This window comes from Melanerpes formicivorus, unplaced genomic scaffold, assembly GCF_026170545.1.
Source record: "Melanerpes formicivorus ecotype bairdi unplaced genomic scaffold, bMelFor1.0.p_v2 SCAF_15, whole genome shotgun sequence".
NCBI classification, from domain to species: domain Eukaryota; kingdom Metazoa; phylum Chordata; class Aves; order Piciformes; family Picidae; genus Melanerpes; species Melanerpes formicivorus.
In genome coordinates, this window is record NW_027142367.1 from 8,010,613 (window position 1) to 8,032,575 (window position 21,963).

General features: G+C 36.7%; 1 protein-coding gene across 3 annotated transcripts in view; it reads right to left on the reverse strand.

Annotated features, from left to right (window-relative positions):
* ZNF236 (zinc finger protein 236) overlaps positions 1 to 21,963 on the reverse strand; it is an 82,921-nt gene that overhangs the window by 29,608 nt on the left and 31,350 nt on the right. For all 3 annotated transcript variants that reach the window (XM_068147548.1, XM_068147547.1, XM_068147546.1), the window contains exons 8-16: positions 21,673 to 21,744; positions 17,172 to 17,375; positions 15,387 to 15,615; positions 13,667 to 13,939; positions 11,001 to 11,204; positions 7,484 to 7,628; positions 5,300 to 5,560; positions 4,203 to 4,453; positions 3,618 to 3,719 (exon numbers count right to left, since the gene is read on the reverse strand). In XM_068147548.1, the coding sequence (XP_068003649.1) occupies positions 3,618 to 3,719; positions 4,203 to 4,453; positions 5,300 to 5,560; positions 7,484 to 7,628; positions 11,001 to 11,204; positions 13,667 to 13,939; positions 15,387 to 15,615; positions 17,172 to 17,375; positions 21,673 to 21,744 (1,741 nt within the window). The remainder of the gene's footprint in view (positions 1 to 3,617; positions 3,720 to 4,202; positions 4,454 to 5,299; positions 5,561 to 7,483; positions 7,629 to 11,000; positions 11,205 to 13,666; positions 13,940 to 15,386; positions 15,616 to 17,171; positions 17,376 to 21,672; positions 21,745 to 21,963) is intronic.

The window sequence follows — 21,963 nt, forward strand, 5'->3', positions numbered from 1 at the left end:
AGCTACAGAATTCTCTAGCTGAATGTTTTGGTGTAAAAACTAAAACAAAGATAATTCTAAATGAACTTCATTGTTAGATCAGTAGGAATGTAACTTTAAGGATTTTATTTGGAGTTCAGTCTGTGCAGCTGTCTTCTTTCTGTTCTGTTCTTGGTGGTACTGACCTTGGACTCCTGAGATAAGAAAACTAACTTTTTCTTTCCCCTAACAACTGCTTTGAACTAACAGAATTACCCTTAATATCCATTTTCTCTCTTTAATCCGTTTTGGGGAAAAGGGAGGAAGGGGGAAAAGGAGTTTTGCAGGGAACCCTGCTCCATCAGGAGGGAGTTTCTGTGTTACGTTCTTTCCTGTATATTTTTGTATATACTGTAAATACTGTATATTTTGTATATACTCATTGCATTCCATTCTGCTTGTAAAAATACAGCCTTTTCCATTTGCTTCTCCAACTGAGTTAGCTGTGGTTTGTGTGTGGGGGGAGAATTGAACTTTCTCACTACCACACAACCTGTTTAATTTCAAGGTGTTGATAAAAATGCAGCTATTGACATCCTGAGAAGTCTCCCAGGATTATGAAACAAAATGCTCAGGAAGAAAAGTTCTGAATTTAAAAGTATTTTGGGACAAACTGAAGAAAGAAATACTACTTCAGGAAGTAGTTCTGGAATAAATACAATTCAATGTTGTAAAAAGAATATACATGATGCATATCCATTTTGCTCAATAACTACTAAGAAGCTCAATTTCCACTCAAAATTTTAAAAATTAAAAAACCAAACCCCCCAAACCCCTAGACATTCAGTCTGGGAGAGGGAGAAACAAATTTCAGAGCCTCGTCTAGTTTTCATAATTGTCTCCAGAAGCTTTTGCTTAATCTGCAAAGAACAGAGAGCATCTTGAGCTCTGTATAATAAAAGCAGCCTCTTACAATGAAGTCTACTGAACTTGGAAATGGACTTTGTGTTAGTTCAGTACAAAATCATTTGTATTGCTTGGGGGTTTTGGCTTTAAGACATCACCCAGCCTATTCTCTTCTACATAAAAGAAACATACAGAAAAAAAAATAATTAAATACTCTGAAAAATCAGTTTGCTAGTAGAAAGATGTGCCCTGCACGTGAGAATGAGAAACATGGTAGTCCACAGCAAATAAGAGGGTTTTAATTTAGACAAAACTTGTCATCGTTACTGACAGATCACTTGAATTCTAACACTACAAACTTATCCTCATGCACAAGTGCATCTCAGTGGGGGTCAGTGACTAACATGTTCTGCAGCTTTGCTTCCTAGGCAATTTTTGGAACCATCTGAACAGCATTGACTGGAATCATTGTAAATAATTTGTGAAAAAATTGGAATTCCAAGTCCTGAGATTGCAGATCGACCTCTTAAGAAAGCAAAATAGCAGTCTAGTGGGCAAAGGCATGTTTGTACGGGCTACAGAGTAAACACTATTTGGACTTCTTGTAGTTTTTCAAGATCACTCTGCCACCACTAATTAAATTACTAACATTCAACAATGCTGATGGGTAGTCTTTAAAAGGAACAAAAAAGTGACAATCTATATGAAAACACATTGGGTGACGGCAGATATTCAGTAGTCCAAAGGCGTTTTCTGATAAAAGATCCATTTGGCTGTTCTGACCTCATTAAAAAGGCTTTAAATGAAGACGCCTGAACATACAAACTACAAAGAACACTGAAGTCCTTTTTCTTAGCCTTCAAATCAAGCTCAACTAAATAATTGATCATCACACAGCAGCAGCTTCCTAAGATCTGCACTTCTTTAGAAGCGTGAACATAATCAAGAAGAAAATCTGACTAAACCAGAATTCTATAAAAGTATTACAAACAAACTTGAAAGGACAAACAAAACTCTGACAGGTCTTTGCAGACCTAGAGATCAGCCTCATTTGTTTGAGAGTCAAAGAATTTCTTTTTTTTCCTTGGAAAAAAGAAAAATAGAAAACTGCCTGAAGATTTTTTTTTTTTTTCCAATTCCTACATCGTTTTTATTAATAAACACTGAGCCAAATGATTTTAACAATACAGCCTATAAACATCAAGGATAAAAAAAGACATAGTGGTTTAAGTTTGAATGCTCTGCCTAGCTTATCAGAAAAAGAAATTAGGAGCATGAAGCACAGATGCAGACATAGGGAGAGGGTCGACCAATTTAACGCATGCATCCGCGCAAATGCTTACCTACCTGAAATTCAAAAAATTTGAAGGGCTCCAAGATCTTCAAGGAAACTTCAAAGAGTTGGGAATCTGTGGATGAGATTCCAAGTAGAATAGGAGACATCTTAAACAAATGAGACTTAAAAAATACTCCACATCACAAACGTTCTGATTTCTGTACCAATCTTAGAATGCACCGATGATCGGTCTAGACTTCTGGTGATGCAAAAAATGTTCTGTGAGATGTGTTAAGAGTCTCTCTCCTCTCCAAGAAATTGCTCAGTATTCAATAGTTAATGAAGACAGACATATGTAGAAACTGATTTCTAAATATGCTTAAATATCATTCTTGTATTGGATTTTCAAGTTCAAAGGAGCCATAAAAATACAAACAAACCCCAGCACCACTCTTGAGAGCAACACAGAGTGAAAGGCTGCATTTTTTTTTTCTGTAGTGTCTTTGCGTTCATTTGGAAAACTGTAAAAAGTAACTGAAGAAAATAATCCACATGGTTTTAACAGGAACTGTTTCAGGAAGAGGCTAAATTGTTTTTCAGTTAGATACAAAGCAACACAACCTAGAGAACTGTAATCAGCAACAGAATTGTACTATCTCTCCACAGTTTCAGCACAGTCTTACACAAAGCACTAGATGATTAAACAGCGAATGAAATTAAGAATTGAGAAGTATAAGCAGATGGAGTATTAGTTACTGACTACCAGTTACATAAATAAGAAGCTACTTGCTAGAATCAGAACCAAGGAGGAAGAGATCATCCACTGAAGTATGTTTCCCAACCCAAACAAACAAAGCAGCCCTTGAACACATCTCGGTACTTTGTGTTCGCACCCTCCCAAACCCAAAACAAAACTAGTAGTTTTACATCAAGTTTTACAACAATTCAAGAAATCCAGCAGTGAAAATTGAAGGAACGCAATTGTTTCTTCATTCTATGCACAGTATAAAAGCCTTATGTGTGTTTCTCAGGGAAAAATTAAGTTTCCAAAAGTTTGCAATCTCTTAGTTGGTTACTTATATACCTTTATAAAACACAAAAGGAAAGTGTGGTTTCTATGTGATTATACTTTGTACTGTCTTTCCCCACAACAAATCTCTACTTCTACTCAGTCAAACCTTAGGCCAGGTTTCTGATCTCTCAGAGTATAACCACGGGAAATTAGGGGGAAAGGTGTGCAAACTGTCTACTGCCACAGCAATTTCAAACACAATAAAGGAAAAAATAGGAAATGCCTGCCTATAAACATTGCCTGATAAAAGTAAAATCTATTTAAGTACTCAAAATATTCTACTAAATATAATTTCACAAGAGTAATTTAAGAAAAGGGTTTTGCAAGTTCCCCATATCACAGTTACTTGGCTTGTGGATGCTCCGTTTGTAAAAATCACTTAAAAAATCTTTATTTATGACTAACCTTGTGATAACCCCTGTTGATCAAATGACTGCTGCGTTATAGCTTGTTGTTCAAACTGAGTGATATTTTCCTGTAAAGCATGCTGGGATGTCACAAATCGATCTGAGAGGGGGAAAAAAAGAAGAGGGGGGAAAAAGAAGTGAGAAAGAAAAAAGAGGAATGCCAAAAAAAAGATGATGCCAAAAAAATGGACAATTCAGCTGTTCCCAAAACTTTACATTTTACAGTAATTTGAATTTTTACTGTGTTAAAAATAAATAAAAATATACTGGCTGAATAGGTCTGTAAATCTTTGCTTATTGTAGGCTTTGTTTGTATTCCTCTGTAGTACTTGCTAATTAATTATACCATGAAAATACACAAACCCAATAATTAACTATACCATGAAAATACACAAAACCAAAATATGTTGTTCCACCATCAGTAACAGAATAGTTTAGTCCCATCTCAAAACACAGGCATTACTTCTTAAGCAGACTCTATAGCAGTGCTATAGAGATGATGTGGTAAAGCTTTGTGCACAGAGTATTATTGTCTGGTATATCTGTTCAGCAATTTTAATACAACTTCATTTGAAATACTCACCCTCATCTTGCTCTAAAGGCTGATCAGCCAGCTGTTGTTCTAGTGCTGTTTCTTCTGTGCCTACTACTGGTTGCTGGTCTAACTCTAGAATTGCCTGCTGATCTGTTGCAACAGCTTCTGACTGCTGGAGTTCATCACTTTCAATCTCCACTTGCATCTGTGTAGAAACATGAATGCTCTGCTGATCTACTGTAGAATCATCTATTGAAGCAGATTGCTGATGCTGCTGAAGTTGCTGTGCAAGTTCATATCTGCAAAGGAAAGGTAAGCGGTTTTTTAAAGGCTTCATTTAAACAGTTATCCTACCTACACCAACAGATTTTTATTTTCATTATACACCATAATTTAACCTGTTTTCAAAACTACCAAAGTGTTTGCTACCCATACACATCCTTAATCAATTCTCAGCATTTCTTACAGAGCAAAGCTACCTTTCCAATCAGCTGTAAGGAAGGTCCACTGAAATACAGAAGCATAGAATGGTGTTATGGTTTGAGGCAGGATGCCTCTAAGAACCACAGAGTTGAGGACCAGAAAAGTCCAGGGATGGACCAGAAAGTGTAAAATCATTATCCTATCCCATAATTCAACCACCTCTTTATAAGCTAGCCCTGGCTCTTTTCTCCCTTCTCTCTCCTCCTGGGAAGGTGCGAGTTCTTATCTGGCATGGGGGAGGATTTTCGGGACTCTCTACATCCTTGAGCGGCCTGGGTAATTTTTCCTACACAATCTTTGGCCTGTTTGGGCCTAATGGAGGAAGGCACGGTGGGGGAGAAAAGAGCACTTAGGTCTGGGTACTAAGGCAAGGCTGGGGAGGTTTTTCTTGGTATGTAATGTGTATTATGGACTTGTGTATTTTATATGCTTTGCACTGCAGTATGCAGTTGTGAGTAGTATTTCCATTTAAACGTTCCAATTCTATCCGATCTGGTGGTGGAGTGCTTTCTGTAACTCCTTTGAGAAGGGTTAGAGAGCCGGTCTCACTCCTTAAACAGAAATAAATGGTGAGGTCTGGAATGGACCTCTGGACATCATCTAGTCCAACCCCCTTCCTGAAGCACACATTCAAGGATTCATGTAAAAAATTGCAAACATACCTATGAGTCTTCATGTGCTTTTTACAGTTCAATGATGTTTTGAATGTTTTCTGACAGTATGGACACATATATGGTCGAAGGTCGTTATGGATCCCCATATGTCGCCTAAGGCTACCACCAGTAGTGAAGGCCCCGTTGCATATAAGACACTTAAAAGCTTTCAATCCAGTGTGTGTTCTAATATGTGCTTTCAGAACTCCAGCTGACACAAAACCTCTTCCACACTGAGAGCACTTAAACGGCTTTTCACCAGTATGTGACCTTTTTAAAGAGAAAGCAGAAGTTACGGATCATTTAACCGTTTGATTTACAAAGTTATTAAAAGACTAAGTTTTCAAATGGGCAAAATAAACCAAACTAAGGTGACTCTGTATGGATGGAAGAAGCTACAATTACAAAAATCCAGAAATTAAAGCTTTAATAAATTATAAACAACCTGCATCACTCGCAGGACTAAAAGCAATGCTGTCTGAAAGTTTTAACTGCATTCTATGGTCCCATTTCCTATACTGATCACACTTTGCCTCAATTAAAAGATTTGGGTTGAATTTTTTCATGCCAGATACTTTACTAATTCTTCAGACTAGTATATCATCATTCACATGTGTTTTCCTCAATTCAGCTAAAACAATGTCCACAGAAGTTTAGAGAAAAATATACAGTTCTCATATTATATACTAGTACTATATTTCATATGAAACTTTGGGGGTCAGAACTGCGTCCATCCTGAATACTCCCTGAGTAAGGCACAGTACAACTAGTCTTTTGGACTGCACTGAAGTGGGAAACTCTCACCAATCCTATCAATATGTCCCACTCACTATATCCTTGCTTCCAGAGGTGCTTGAGGAGATTCCCTGTAGGAGTACATTGAGATATGAAACGGACTGAAAGCCAGGTTAGGGAATGGAACAGAATGCAAAATGAATTTTAAGTGTTATGACTGCAGCATCCCAGGATTAAGAGCTAGAAGGAAGGTAATGTGAATGTTAAGAAATTATTATAGTAGACTTGGAAGTCTATGACAACCAAATGCTATAAAAAATGAAGCGTGACAGATACAAAGATTACATATATACAAAGATACATAGATATACATCTATGGAAATCAGTGGTAGGGCATCCAAACCCCTCTGGAAGAGTCCAACACACTATTCAGAGTTACTGCTGTATTGGAAATAGCCCTACTACAAATGTTCCTCTCTTTCAGAGATAAGTAAGAAATTATGAAAATCTGTTTCAGTGAAGGAGGTAATAATGCAAATCAGCAATGCTATGCTAAAATTATTTTGATTAAAATCAACCCAGCTTGATTGTATCTACAAAAGACAGTGAGAAATGTAGGTATTACAAAACAGAACATCATTTGTTAGAAGAACATGAGGAACTCACAACGATTTGAAGGAAGTGAGAAAACAGTACAGAGCTTACACTGCAGTAACAAGCAGAGTGTCACTCTTCCTTAGATCCTAGCAATCATATTTGGTGGTTCTTTTCATCTTTTCTTCTCCAGTTATTTATAGTTTGTAAATCAGTGAGCAATGTTTGATAACTCAACTAAATGTCAAAGATCACTGCCTTTAAATCTGCAACCTAATGTAGCTTTGAAGATACCATTTCTACTGAAAACAACATTAGATTAGTTACCTCTGCTGGTTCCTCTCCAATCTAAGCTTGCCCGTGACCCCATGACCTTGTGGTTGAAATAAGCACCCACTATATGGAACTTGAACTGAACTTCAAGGAACAAAATGATCTTCAAGCAAGTTTACTTGCTTATAATGTAAGCTTAAACTCTTTTAGGTTTAGTACACAAACAGCACACAGAATGAAAGCTGTTTTCCTTCTCAATAAATAGGAGTTCCACACAAAGCAGATGCAGTATGCAATTATAAAGCTACAATAAGAATTCACATGCATTGCTATTTTCTATACATAGGTAATGAAAAAAGAGTCTAAGTATTAACAAGCTAAGCTGCACATTAAACACAAGCAACTATATTGCTAAGACTGCACACAGGTATGAATTAGTCCAAAGTCTCCTCCAACTTCACCAGAAAAATCAATCCTCACTGCTTTACTAAAGAGACAGTAAAACAAGTCTTTTCAGTGAATATTATATGAATTTTAAGCTTTTCCATATGTTTATCATCACACACATTTCCTTCTTTGCAATTATTTTACCTGATGTGCTGTTTAAGATGACAAGATTTTTTATAGGCTCGATGGCAATAATAACATTTGTAAGGTCTGTCTGCATCATTCACAAAATTACTGTTAAAATAATTTTGGAAGACCTGGCTATTCCTTGGGATTGGCTGGATAAGACCTGCACATAAACACACAGAGAAAAAGGGAAAATTGGAAAAGTTTTTCCAGAGTTCCAGTAATCTGAAGAACAAGTTAAAAAACCCACCACCAACAAACAAACGAAGAAACCCCACCCCAAAACCCAACAAAACCCACCCAAAAGTGACTGCACTTTTAGCATGCAAGAATATAAAGAAAACGAGCATGTTTTCAGCATTTAAAGTGCATCTGTTTTACATTCTAGACAATACACTGTACATGGTATCACTCTAAAGAGTGGTAACTTTTTATCCATAAGTTCATATCATTAAGTCTCACATACATCCCAAACAAGCATTAACTTTAAACAGACTTGACAGTTACAAATTTCACTGCCACTGAAATATTTTGCTCTCCCAACCTCCACTTCAACAAAATGATATTTAAGCAATGTACCCCAGATCTACACTATAATTTGACAAATACTTAATAAGCTTTTTGTGAAAAGTATAAAATTTGTCTTCAAAAGCATTTTAAAAGGCCAGTAAAAATTGCTGTTACTCGCACATCATCCACTCTGGCTAACCAGTCAGTCTTCCTAGTTCTCTGTGTACCTCCAAAACCAACTTCAAACCAACTTATTTAAACAAAAGCTCTTTATATGCTGATGTCTGAAGGCAACTAAGTAACATTTTGCAAAATGAGTTGAAAGTTCCTGCTGTTGTATCCCCAAAGACTAATGCAAGAGTATGCTGTCTCAGAAGCAATCAAAAGACAGCCATCATCCTAAACCCTGCCAGAACAACAACAGTGGCAGAGTTCTCCAGTAAACAAACTCATCCTCACTGGGCACATCTGTGAATTCTGAAGGACTCATCACAGTACTAATATACAAGGGTGAAGGAGTGATGCAAAGTTTCAACAAATATGCAGAAGATCCCTTTATGTTCTTAAACATTCACCACAAAAGCTTTTTATGCTGTTTTTTTGTTCTTCAGACTGTTTCATCTAGCATGCTGTGGTTCATATTCAGAAAGGAAAGCCTGAAGGGTTTCTACTGACTTCCAAACATAATTGAAAAGAGCAGAAGACACAGGGAGGGAATTCCCTCAATTTTGAGAAGAAATAGCAACAATAACAAGTTTATCTGTTTCAGGCTTGGAAAAAAGTTGATGCATATTTATAAATATATGCCTTAACTTCCTGCATCTTCCCTAACTCACTCAGCTGCTCTAGTAAAAAGATATTCTCTTAAAAAAACCCAACCAAACAAAAACCAGAAAAGTCCAAACCAAAACAACCAACCACCAAAACCAAAACCATAGCCCTAGTTTCTAAACTCCTTCTGCCATTCTTCTATGATGATAATCAGTAGTAGTGTACAGGAGATGACACAAGTCTTCCAAATCACACTCTCTAAGACATCATAGAAAAGCAGAATAATTCAATTAACTGAGAGTGAATGATAGCTGACTAATTGGGGAACATGTACCAAGATGTAGTGGTTCTTGTCTGCAGAAGCACTGCCGAAATTCCTAGTAACATACAGAACAGAAACAACAGAAATTCCTAATAAAACTCATTCTATTGAACTCAGATAAATTAAACATTTCTCAATATGTTACAACAGTTAAAGGTGGCTCTACAGTGAATACAGCAAGTCAGCAGAAGTGGGAACATTCTGTGAAAATGTATTTTTCCTCCCATCAGTTCCATCTTTGGACCAACTGTACACACAAGCAAAAAAAGCCCACCACAATAATCTTTTGCATTTCCAAGTCAATAAGCACCATAAACTAATGCAATAAAATGAAATAAATGTAACAGGTAGAGAACAATTAGCAGTCTTTGAATAGACTTTTAGAGTAATTTAGACATATTGTGCCTTTAAAAAAGTATCAACTTATAGTCTTTTACATGCTGCTAAAAGATTAATGCTAGTACAGAGCAACAACACTACTTTCTTGACACCACTAAAGGAAAGTAAGATGATCTGGGGAACAGTGGAAATACCACCAGTGAGCTGAATAAATACAACATCATCTAGACAAAAAGTGAAGCTTCTTATTTTTACATTGGACACATCAATGTCAGTAGAGTTCAAATGTTATCAGTACCTGTAGGAAACAACTTCTATAATATTTCTTTTTCATTAACATTCTCTTCTCCAAAAGCTGGAATTTCACTGCACAGATCTTAATTGAAGTGGTTTTTTTTTCTTAAAATCAAGAAATAGGACTGTAATTGTTTCCAGGGTTTATTCAAGAAAGAAATACTGTGTGATCTGAGTATCTCAAGCTCTCTGCTAAGTTTTACTGCTACTCTGAAAATGTAATCTTCTTGTATATGATACCAAAATAACCACTGTTCTTGCATACAATAATTATTGGAAGCAGTAAAAGAATTTTTTAAAGCATGACAAAGATGATTTTAGGCTAATGTAATATTTTACTACAGAAGGATGACTACACCATACAGGAGAGGGGTTTGGTCACCATCACTGGAGGTGGTTAGGAAGAGACTGGATGGGGTGCTTGGTGCCATGGTTTAGTTGATTAGATAGTGTTGGATGATAGGTTGGACTTGATGATCTCAAAGGTCTTTTCCAACCTGGTCTGGTCTATCGTATTCTATTTCTATTCTATTCTATTCTATTCTATTCTATTCTATTCTATTCTATTCTATTCTATTCTATTCTATTCTATTCTATTCTATTCTATTCTATTCTATTCTAATTTCCTATTCTAATTCCTATTCCATTCTATTCTATCAGGGTGGCAAATAAAAGAGTAATGAGGAATAAACATCTTGCCCACTGTACTGACCTCTATGGGACAATAATATATATCACCATGGTTGCCCTGTACAACTCTCCTTCCAAACTGTGGTTTTATGTACTGTTGTAACAATTACTTTACAACAGAAATAAAGTAACTATGAATTCTCTAGAGCATGTTCCACAATTATTCTGCCCTTGTCTGAAGTATTACCATTTAGAGGCAGTCATAGTTACAACAAATATTCTAAAATCACGTAACACATTGACTCATTAATGAATGCATTTTGAATAAACATGATCACCTTAAGAAGAATCTAGGTCATGAACTGCCTATCATCTTTTCTATACTAATAGTCGTACAATGGTTAAATTAAATTCCCTGGTAATGTGAAAATGCAGACTTTTTTTGTGGTAAAGATTATACAATTTCTCTGTAAATAAAAGAAGCCTGTTATTAATTCTCGTGCACGCAAACTATAAAGTATGGCACTTTCCTGAAGCCTGATTATTTCTGATGACTTATTTAAAATTACATCTGGGTAAGCTCTGAATGTGCTTGCTTGATGAAACTGTGACCTCTGTTTTCCAGTGAAAACCAAACTTCAACAGACAATGGATTTACTTGCTCTGTACCTAAGTCAGTTATGAGGATGGGCTCTTGCAAAGGAATGTCTGGTACTGGAACACTCGTCTTTCCTACTCGAACTTTTGCGGGTTTGCGTTGATGTCGCAGCTTTCTTAGTTCTGTATGTTTAAAATGTGAAGCAATATGAGTTTTCCGGTGGCCTGATGTTCTAAACTTCTTGTCACAGTGAGGACAAGCAAAAGGCCTAACACCTGCAAAAGACAGAAAAAAAATAAAATACAAGTAAGCTTGTGATTTTATTTCCACCACTTCAGGAATGTAGCACTGTAACACAGGTTTTCTTTTCTCTATTTTCTTTTCTGTGTTCTATCAAGAGTGTTTTCAAAACAGACCCATAAAATCCAATCAAAATTAAATATGAAATTGCTGCACTGCTAATGGGTTTAATGCATCACCTCAAGCAAGCTTCCTTACACAAAACTGGATGACGCAAAAGTGGCAACAATTTTGTCTACCCTATGAATCACAAATAGCAGGTCAAATGTCCTCCCAAAACAAACGGTTAAACAACTCTGAAAAGAAGAATTGGCAAACAGAGACAAATGATACATAATAGGATAAAACAGAGGAACAGTGATGTGACAAATTTCAGAGAAATTCTAGACAGATCTCTCAAAATGTCAGCGCTGTTCGATGACAATCAGAAGAGCATGCCAACAGAAATCACTAGAGAAAGACTTCTGCAATGCAAAATCTGGCAGAAGTCTTTCCTTGAAAAGGATACTGGAGAACTTGGTAAGTTACAGAGAAAGGCACAGCTGACCAACTTTCAGCTTTTGTTTGAGGTGAAATCTTGGACTCAGAAGGGCCAGAAAACACAACCAGGCATTATATCAAGAAAGCTCTCTAAAAATTAGGGTGGAAAAAAATGTACAAGAAATAACAACAAACCTTTTTTCCACAATGCGTAACTCTAGCATAATTTGAAACTACTCAGTGGAATATTTAAAGCAACAGAAAGTCCTTTACTCAACATGTAGCTCAATGAACATCTGAATTCATAGTTTCATAGTTTCATTCAGGGTTGGAAGGGACCACAAGGATCATCTAGTTCCAACCCCCCTGCCATGGGCAGGGACACCCTACACTAGATCAGGCTGGCCGGAGCCTCATCCAGCCTGGCCTTAAACACCCCCAGGGACAGGGCCTCGACCACCTCCCTGGACAACCCATTCCAGGGTCTCACCACTCTCATGGGGAAGAACCTCCTCCTCACATCTAGCCTGAATCTCCCCACCTCTAGCTTCATTCCGTTCCCCCTAGTCCTACCACTCCCTGAGATCCTGAGAAGTCCTTCCCCAGCCTTCCTGTAGGCCCCCTTCAGATACTGGAAGGCCACAATTAGGTCACCTCGGAGCCTTCTCTTCTGCAGACTGAGACATTATAGCAGCTTACTCCAATAGTAAATTCACATAAGTAAAAAAAAAAAAAAAGTAATAAAAAAAAAGCTAAGTTCTTTGGAATCAAATAAATCTAGAATGTGCTGCTTAAGACAGTGCAGCTGGCTTCACAAAGACCTCAGCCCAAAGATAAGCAGAAGCTAGACATATGCTGCTAAGAAGCATTACTGTAGGCTTCCCCTTTTCCACACACTGCCACCAGAGACAGCATACAAGGCTAGATGAACCTCTAACCTGACCCAGCAAGCCAAACCTGCTAGACTGAGGAAGAAGCAAACAGGAAAAACAAACATGCTGAATGATGGCCAGCTACATGGTGGAGTTCCATAAACACCTGACTACCAATTTTTCAAGCCGTCTAGTGCTTCTGCCACTTTGAATGAGTCTGGCTTCTTTAAATTCAATCTTACTGTAAGTACTGGTTTACAAGTTTAGAAAAAAAATAAAGTGAAAAATGTTCTGTAGATGATTTCAACACTGATTTGATGACATCTGACTAGAAAGCATACTGAACACCAAAAGCACATAGCCAAGGAATGATATTTTTGTAGTATGTGAACATAAACAGGAGGGAAAGAGGAGCACATTTGTAAGGGCTTATCTTGCTGACAGCTTTTTTAACTCCAAGAGCAAAGAAAGAGAAGCAGGAAACAACGAGGTAGTCCAGTAAATGTAGAAAATTAATTTTTCTCTATGCAAAGGACAGAAATTCAGCCACAAAAAAACAGGTATTGGACACATCCTATATGATGCAAACAAGTACCACATGAACAGAGAAATTCTACCGTATGCAGTGTAAGATATTTAGAACAAGTTAGTGAGAACACAAAGCAAGTACCTTGTTGTTGAAGACACAGTGGGAATTAGCCAAATAGTGGCAGAAGGAAGAAAACACACAAATTAAACATGAAAGATGGTTGGGGAGAAGTAAAATGACAACTCAAATTCTAAGAGTCTGACTCTCCAGAAAGCAAAATCAAATATACTCATAAGAGTGATACAACAAAAGAACAATAGTTGACTCCTCAGAAAATTAAATGTCTGTGGCATTTGTAAAGCACCCTAAAAAAGTTTCAAAGCCAGTTATGACAAAAATTTGAGTTCATCACATAAGACACTAAAAGTGGTTCATTCTCAGACAGATATGAATGACACAATATCTGTCAGAGATCTAAGTGCCTCACACTGTTTTTTTTTTCATTTAAGGTCTCACCCACATCACAGAAAATACAAAAGCAACTTTATGGTCTTACCTGTATGTAGACGAATGTGAACTTTTAAACTCCCTGAGGTGGAAAAGCATTTCATACAAAATTGGCACTTGAAAGCTTTGATGCCAGTATGTGTTTTTATGTGTGCTGTGAGAGTACTCTTCACGGCAAAGGCGCGGAAACACTGGGGACACTTGAATGGCTTTTCATGGGTATGAATGCGGATGTGGCGCACTAGATCACTTGGTTTTTTAAATTCTTTAGAGCAATATGGACAAACATGCCACCTTATTCCATTTTCTTCACGTATGGAACCTGAAAAAGGAACAGCAAAATTAATGTATTGAAACATTGTAACAGCTCTTCAAAAATCCCACTACCCTGACACCATTACACAAAGTAAACAGAACACAAAATGCTATTACAACACCCTCTGTAGACAATTAATTTCTCTATCAGATACATTCTACTTTACAACTATCATGATGGGCTGGCATGACAAACAAAATCCAAGTGAATTCTGTTGAAATTCAAACATGTTTATGCTACTGAAAAGACAGTATTAAGAAACAAAACCAAAAATAACAAACTTGAAAAATATTTTCAAGTTTGTTAATTTTGGTTTTGTTTCTTAACTTAGAAACTTTTTAGCTGCTTTTCTCATTAGAAAAGCAGCTAAAAAATGTTTGACTTCACAGAACAAAAGGAATCCAGTTTGTATGTTTCTTAGAAATACAGAATGTAATTGTAACACAATAAATGATACCAGTTAACTTATCAATACCATAATCTAACACAAAATTATACAACAATGAATATAACTCCTCAACCATAACCACAAATTAGTTGAAGTGCTAAACACTGAGATGTCTTGACTGAAGGAGATACTTTATATGACCCTTTCTTTTCCAGATTCAGACTTAAATGATAATTTTTTTTAAGGAACCTTTTTAAGGAACCTTTTTAAGTCCTTTTGAAAGATTTACAATTTAAGGCTGCTTTTTCACCAAAGTTGTTCTATGATCCAACCACGGCTTTTTGTTCATCTATATTGTTCAATATCATCTATTCACTTGTTTAAAATCAGTTCAGATACTATTTTATCAAAAAATGAAGGTGATTGTGTCTGACTGCACAGCAGCAACCTTCTGTTTTTATTTGCAAAGTTAGAGAATTGTTACTGTTACAGACACAGACAAAACCCAGCTGTTATTATTACCAGAGCATTTATGTTGACAGTATCTGATCAGTAGTGCAATTCCAAACACAGCTGACAGCCACAATGCCAACCTTCACCCTTCCCTACATGGACCAGACCAATGAAGACCTGCACGAGGCAGCAGTACTGCGCTTCTGCCTCTGTAAGGCCTCACTCGTGAAGGGGAAGAATAGAGCTTGCAAGAACCTCCTGCTCTGGAACACACCATGAAATCCCAATCCTCCTCAGTGAAAGATAATGGAGACAAACAAGGGAAAATATTTATATTCTTTCTTTTTTGCCTTCCTCTGAAAACTACACTGATCTAAGTCCACAAGATTTAGTAGTGTAATTTCACATAAGGCCAATCTTACAAACTTCTGTATCAGAATAATGAAAATTGAAAATACTACGATCATTTATACACTTACTGTGTTTTTAATAAAAGTGGAAGATCACAACTGATCCAAAATGTTTCAGAAAATCATTTTAAAAAGCCATCAACACACTCACAAATATTGTATTCCTTACAACATAAGAAGTAGCAAGCAGGGCTAACATTACCAGGTAAAAATGGTGACTTTTTCTTAATAATCTTCTTTTCTTTTTTATCCAGTTTATCTGTACTCTCTTGCTCCTTGTCTTGTTCTGCATTATTAGAGTCAGCTTGATGATTTGAGAGAGTCTGAACATCTGGGGTTTGATCCTGGGCCCCAGGAGTCTTAGCCTGGCTGCAGTCAGTAGAATGTGCAGAGATGGGAATTGAAGACAATCCACTGTTCTCTAAAGCTTGCTACGAGAAGGAAAAAAAAACCCTTCTTGGTCAAGAAAGAAATGTTCCACATTGTTCAAACTTTTCTCAAGCAATTACTTAGAAGATATAATGCAAATACAATTAAAGTAATTATATGGTTTATCCTCCTAGAATTTCAGCTCTATTTCAAACTCAGAAAAACATTCTCACACAACACTGACTTCTGACAGCATGGGAGATTCTAAAATGGATTTCTTGCTCTGACACATGTGCCAACCATTGCCTTCCAGAAAAGTGCCAATTATTTCTACAGAATCATGTGTTTCAGGAATATACAGCTATCCCTTATGCCTGCTATGTGAGAGAATAGTTCCCCATGAAAGATCACATTTGAAGCCCATCAGCTTGCGGAGAAGCCACAGATGACTAAAAAGGAAGAATGTTAAACCAAAGCAAGGCTCAAAAAGCTTCTCTTAACAAACCACTGACAACCATCAGACTGAGGCAGGAGCTATGCACTTATTTATGTACATCTGGAAGGGACTGGAGTGTAGGCATGTTTACGGATACTATTGTGTCTGAAAAGACTCTTCATCAAAGACCTCAAACACACATTTAAGAAGGAGCATGCAGATATTTGCTTGGAAGAAAGCCATGTTCTCTTTTTATTTTGTACAATAATCTGCCTTGTGATACTTAGAGTCAACCTCAAAGATGGATTATTTTTAATTTTTTTTTTTTATAATAGCTATCACAACAATAGTTTTATTATATATAATAACTTAGTGTAACAGCACATCACATTCCCAGTGTTAGAGAACTCAGCACAGGTAATATGGTGAATCAGCACAAAGCTACATGTTAACATTCAGGTCTTCCAGAAACAAATTTAAATGGTTCCTAAGAATAGAGATGAAAAAAATAGCTTTAAAGTTAGCAGGTTACTGCTGATACCAAAGAAGATTATTCTCTGCCCTCTTCCATTATGCAGTGGAGGACACAGAACAAGTACAGATATTTGAACTACTGTCTGCATCTTCTCTGTTACACAGCATCTTCGACTGTTAGTATGAAAGACAAAATAATGGATTAGACAAAACCTCGGTCTGACCCAGGAAAGAATTCTCTTTGCACCAGTAGGAAATATTCAAATAGCCCTTATTAACTGGAACAGGATAAAGGCTCCATATCCATTCCCATTTTTAATCCAGATAAAAATATTTTTTCATCTTAAATGTCAGCATTTTTTGCACAGCATACCTTAAGGATGTGTCACAAGCCTTTTTTAGACAATGGGAAGAAAAAAGCCAAAGGGATCAATAAAATGCTCATGCATGGGTGTGTACACTTAAAAGCTTTCTTCTATGTCATGTAATCAATACTCATAATCTAGTTTCTTGTAAAATTAGACAAAAAGGAATCTTGGTGCACACCATATTCATTCAGTAGATCTTTACAATTTTTTCTTGACTGACAAATCAGTTAGAAATGCAGAAGGAATGCTACCATTGAAAATACCAAGAACAAATGTCACTAAAATGGAAATGAGAATGAAGCCACTGACATGACAAAGCTGACCTCACACCAGCTCTTACCTGCAAAATATCTCTATTGATTCCCACTGCGAAGTTGAGTTGTTGACCAGGTTGTTGAGGCTGGTTATTTTCTACAGGACCTGGTTCTGATAACTCAAGGAGCTGCTGGATGACATCAGTTACAGCCTGCTGACCCTGATGAGCAGTAGCTGAAGACACTTGGTTTTCTGTCTGTTGAAGAAGTGGAGATCGAAAATGTGTGGCCTGGAATATAGGGAAGCACATTTGTGAAGAAAGATGAAAATTAAAAATGACCTGTTCAGCTCCCTTATCTGAGATGTCTGTTAACTGTCCACTACAAGAATGTTCACTTGTCTAAGACACGAGTGTTGTGCGGAGCTGTCACTCAAGGTTTGCTCACGGCACTGAAGAATTGCTTATGTTAATCCCTCTTCCGGGATTCTTCCCAAGTTGCATAACTTCAAGCTTAGAGTAGCTTGAATTAAGTTTATCATAACTATTGAACCTTCACTCAGTTTACAACACATAGGGATTAATTACTAATTCTCATGTCACCTCTACATGTGGAATTCAATTCCAACACTATAATAAAGAGCACTGACACAACTGTCTTCTAAAAGTTTGCATTTCACTAGAGCAAGTCCTTTGGAAAAATAATCTTCTGTTACATGAGGTACTTTTGGTGTGAAATTATTTGCACTGCAACATCAAAGCTTTTCAGAACAATCAGACTAACTTTTTTCCCTTCAACTTTCAATATTGCTTATCTCTTATATTCAGAAGAATCTCTTTGTACTCTAAAAATTAAATACACATGGAGCTGTGTCAAAATGCTAAAAAAACCTTTGAGTATAAAAATCAAATTTCTTTGATAATTGTATCTTAGGCTACCCTAGTAACAAATATGAAGAAAGTGCTGAAAAGCCTTGGTATCTCTTTTTTAAAATCAGAAATAAAAACTCCTCCTGTTCTCCTTCCTTTATAAGCTTCTTTTCATTGTAACAAATAGACTCCCTAAGCACATCATTACTGAAACAACTGCTTTCAATCATGTATTTTACTGCAGAAAAGAGAAATATGTAGTTATGGAATGGCTATCCCCACAATTCTGTTTCTTAAACCATACTGGATATTTGCCTGTAACATTCACTTCTGTTTTCTGAAAATAATGACTTGCAGGCATACACAGATGCAAACACACACCTAAAACACTATTTTCTTTCAGGTCATTTTCAACAAAGAATAATCCTAGGTTTCACATAACATTTCTTCCAATCTCACAACTCTCCTGACACATTACACTGCACAGTTAAAATCAAAACTGTCACCATGTTTGAGGATGGTTACAAAAAAATAGATTATGAAAAATTAGCTTGACTTGTAACATCCCACAAATTTGATGAAGTATTCTTACTGCCATCCCATCAGGTGATATAAAATAAATCCTTCTCTCATTTCTCTTGCATGCATGCAAAAACAGAACTTTCTATTGTGCTGATATAACCATTACTGTCTTTTTTCCCCTCACCAATGGAAAGACCAGATGGAAAGGCTCTCTTCAAATTCCAATTTAGCAAAAGTGCTATAAACATTTCAATATGTATTTTATAAAATAAACCATGCTGTATGCCATTTTCATTGCAATAAACAGAAACTGAAGCAGTGTTTTGCCAAAGTGTAACAGCTCTTTTATGGAGATCAATCATTTTCTTGCCCTATAATGTAGGGAAAGTCTTTAGCCTACACCATAAAGTCTGTAAAATTCTCTCAGGCTTTAGCAAGACAAAAGAAAATGAATTGTTAATGACAGAATTGTTTAACTACTATCAGAATTATCTTTGATGTGGAATACAGTACTACCTGTATTTAGCCAGCGTACACAGAGGTTATTTTTCTTGCAAAGTATTATGTATATATGCACGTAAAACAACTTTGTTACCATTATGATTAAGGTATCTTTGTTGATTACAAAACGTTACAGAAGTAGCTGTGTAGGTCTTATGTCAATACTACATTTTAAAAATAATCATAGACAATGAAATGGTTTACTACTCCTTCATAATTCCACATTTCTTTCAATTAGAATAGTAGATCTTGTGATCATCTGCTGTGTAACTCAGACCACATGACTGCTCTGAGTGAATTGCTCCTTCAAGTTAAGTGCAGAACAGAAATGATAGAAGTTCTTTAAATCAAGTGATCTATCATGGTAACTTCTTGTGTTGCTATCCAACTTCAACAAGTTGCTCCAACAATAAGTTATCTACATTAGTTCAAAATCTGAATTTAGAATAGAACTGTAGAATTATAGAACCATTTAGACTGGAAAAGACCTTTAAGATCACCAAGACCAACCAATAACCTAACACTACCGAGACTGCTGCTGAATGATGTCACCGAGCACCATGTCTACATGTCTTTTAAGTATCTCCAGAAATAATAATTTGACTGCTTTCCTGGGCAGCCTGTTCCAATGCTTGACAACCCTTTCAGTACAGAAATTTTTCATAATGTCCAACCTAAACCTCTGCTGGCACAACTTGAGGCTGTTTTTGTCTTATCCTGGCACTCGCTATTTGGGAGAACAGATCAACACCCACCTTGCTACAACCTCTTTTCAGGCAGTTGTACAGCTAGAGTTGTAGAACTGTGTCTAGCTTCAACCTTTAAAACTTCTCTTTATTAAAGAGATTATAGATTTTTTTGCTTTTCTTCAAAACAGACCCAAGTATTCCTTAAATGTTGTATCTGATTCGCAAAACAGACAACACACCCTGCATCTCACCATAAGGGTGGTAAGACATAAGAACAGGTTGCTCCAAGAGGTGGTGGAAGCCCCATCCCTGGAATATTTTAAGGCCAGGCTGGATGTGGCTCTGGGCAACATGATCTAGAGGAAAATGTCCCTGCCCATGGCAGGGGGGTTGGAACTAGATGGTCCTTGAGGTACTTTCCATCCCTGACAATTCTATGATTCTATGATCTCTTCCATAATAAAGCACATTAAAATCATACGTTAAGAATTCTGATGGCTCTGATTCTTCCTGTATCTTTGAGTACAGCTCATGAATAGTAAACACTGACAAAAGGAAAAATTCCCAGAATGAAATACAGAGGACATACGAGCCTTTAATTTCTATGCCAAGACTCTTCTCTAAATAAAAAGCCCAAAACAATCTTTCCAGGCAAAGAAAACTTACTTTTGACCTGATACAGAAATTGTTATCTCTTTCATCCCTATTTACAAAGAGAATTAAAAATCCTTGAAGACTCCTATGCTGTGAATATGACCTGCTTTTCCTGTCCTTCTATAGGTGATTTAATTTCTTAGCCATGCATGGTGCATCCAGCTCACTAAGAAATCCAAATCACTCTGTATGAGCGATTTGTCCTCTTCATAAATTACATCAATTTTTGTATCATCTTGATGATTATTTTATAATTTTTTCCAGGTAACTAAGATAAAACATTAAGTAGTGTAGGGTCAAGAATTCATTTCCAAGGGGAGGTCCACCAAAAACACAGAAACAGTGGCAATTCTCTGCACACCACTTTCACAACTTCTCTCAGAAAGTTTAAAAAAAAAAAGCAAAAAAATCACTTATGGTTTCTTATATTAATTTCAATATGTCATTCTGTTTGAAAATGAAAAAAACCATATCCCTGCTTCTTATGACCTCCAACAAGAAGGAAAATTAACATTAATGCTGCAACAAGCTCTACTTAACAAAAAGCAAATACTAACAAAAAGTACTTAAACTTTCATAGAATCTTAAAATCATTTAGGTTAGAAAAACCTTCAAGATCAAGTCCAACTATTAATTCTAACAAGTCCAACACTAAGCCATGTCCCCAAGCACCACATCCGCAAGACTGTTAAATACATCCAGGAATGGTGACTCAACCACCTCTCTGGGCAGCCTGTCTGAAGCCTGACAACACTTTTAAGTGGAGATTTTTCTTCCTCATGTCCAGCCTAAACCACCCCGGTACAGCTTGAGGCCATTCCCTTTGTTCCATAACCATGTGTGATACACAGTGTAGTCCCACAAAGCATTCTGAGCATACACCCTAGTCCAACAAGTGAGCAGCAGCTGCACGTAAGGAGGCTGTGGTTATACTGCTGGCTCAATTCCAACCAACATGAACACAGCTCCTTCCCCCTCCACCCCAACCATGGAATACCTGTGAAGTAAAGCCAGAGGAGCAAGAAAATCCAGTATTTTAAAGCGTCTTTACTTACCTCTGGTCTTTTTATACAGGAGACTATTTGCCTCCAATTTGAAGAACTAATGAACAGAAATATATTCAAAACCATAAGTGTATAACAAGCAAGAGAACATAATCCATTCAAGACTTGTTCCATTCCTAAATAACCATGTATACAGACCAAGAAGCTTGCCTTTAAACATTAGCTGAACAATTTATCAGAGGACCATGGCATATAATTTTTCACCAGATACATGAAAGTTCACAAAATTATCTTCTTGCTCCCTCTTTAATCTTGACCCAAAAATATGACAAAAGGCTCTACACTTACATTCTTCCATTTGTTGTCAACAGGTTGCAAAAGATTAGCAGGGGATGTTGTTAAAGGCTGGCTAACAGTGTCCTACAAAGAAATGGAAGTAGTTTAAGCCTTTGCACAAAAAGAAGCAAAATAGAGCTAACATCACATAGAAAAGCAGCACAGTTTGTTTTCCCACAGCACAGAGACTAGGGACAGAGATACAAAAGTACCCAAAATCACTGCTGTTGCTTCATAGTTTATATACAACTAATAAACACATGTTACTGAAACCAATACCTTAGCTATACCCAGTGAATGGAA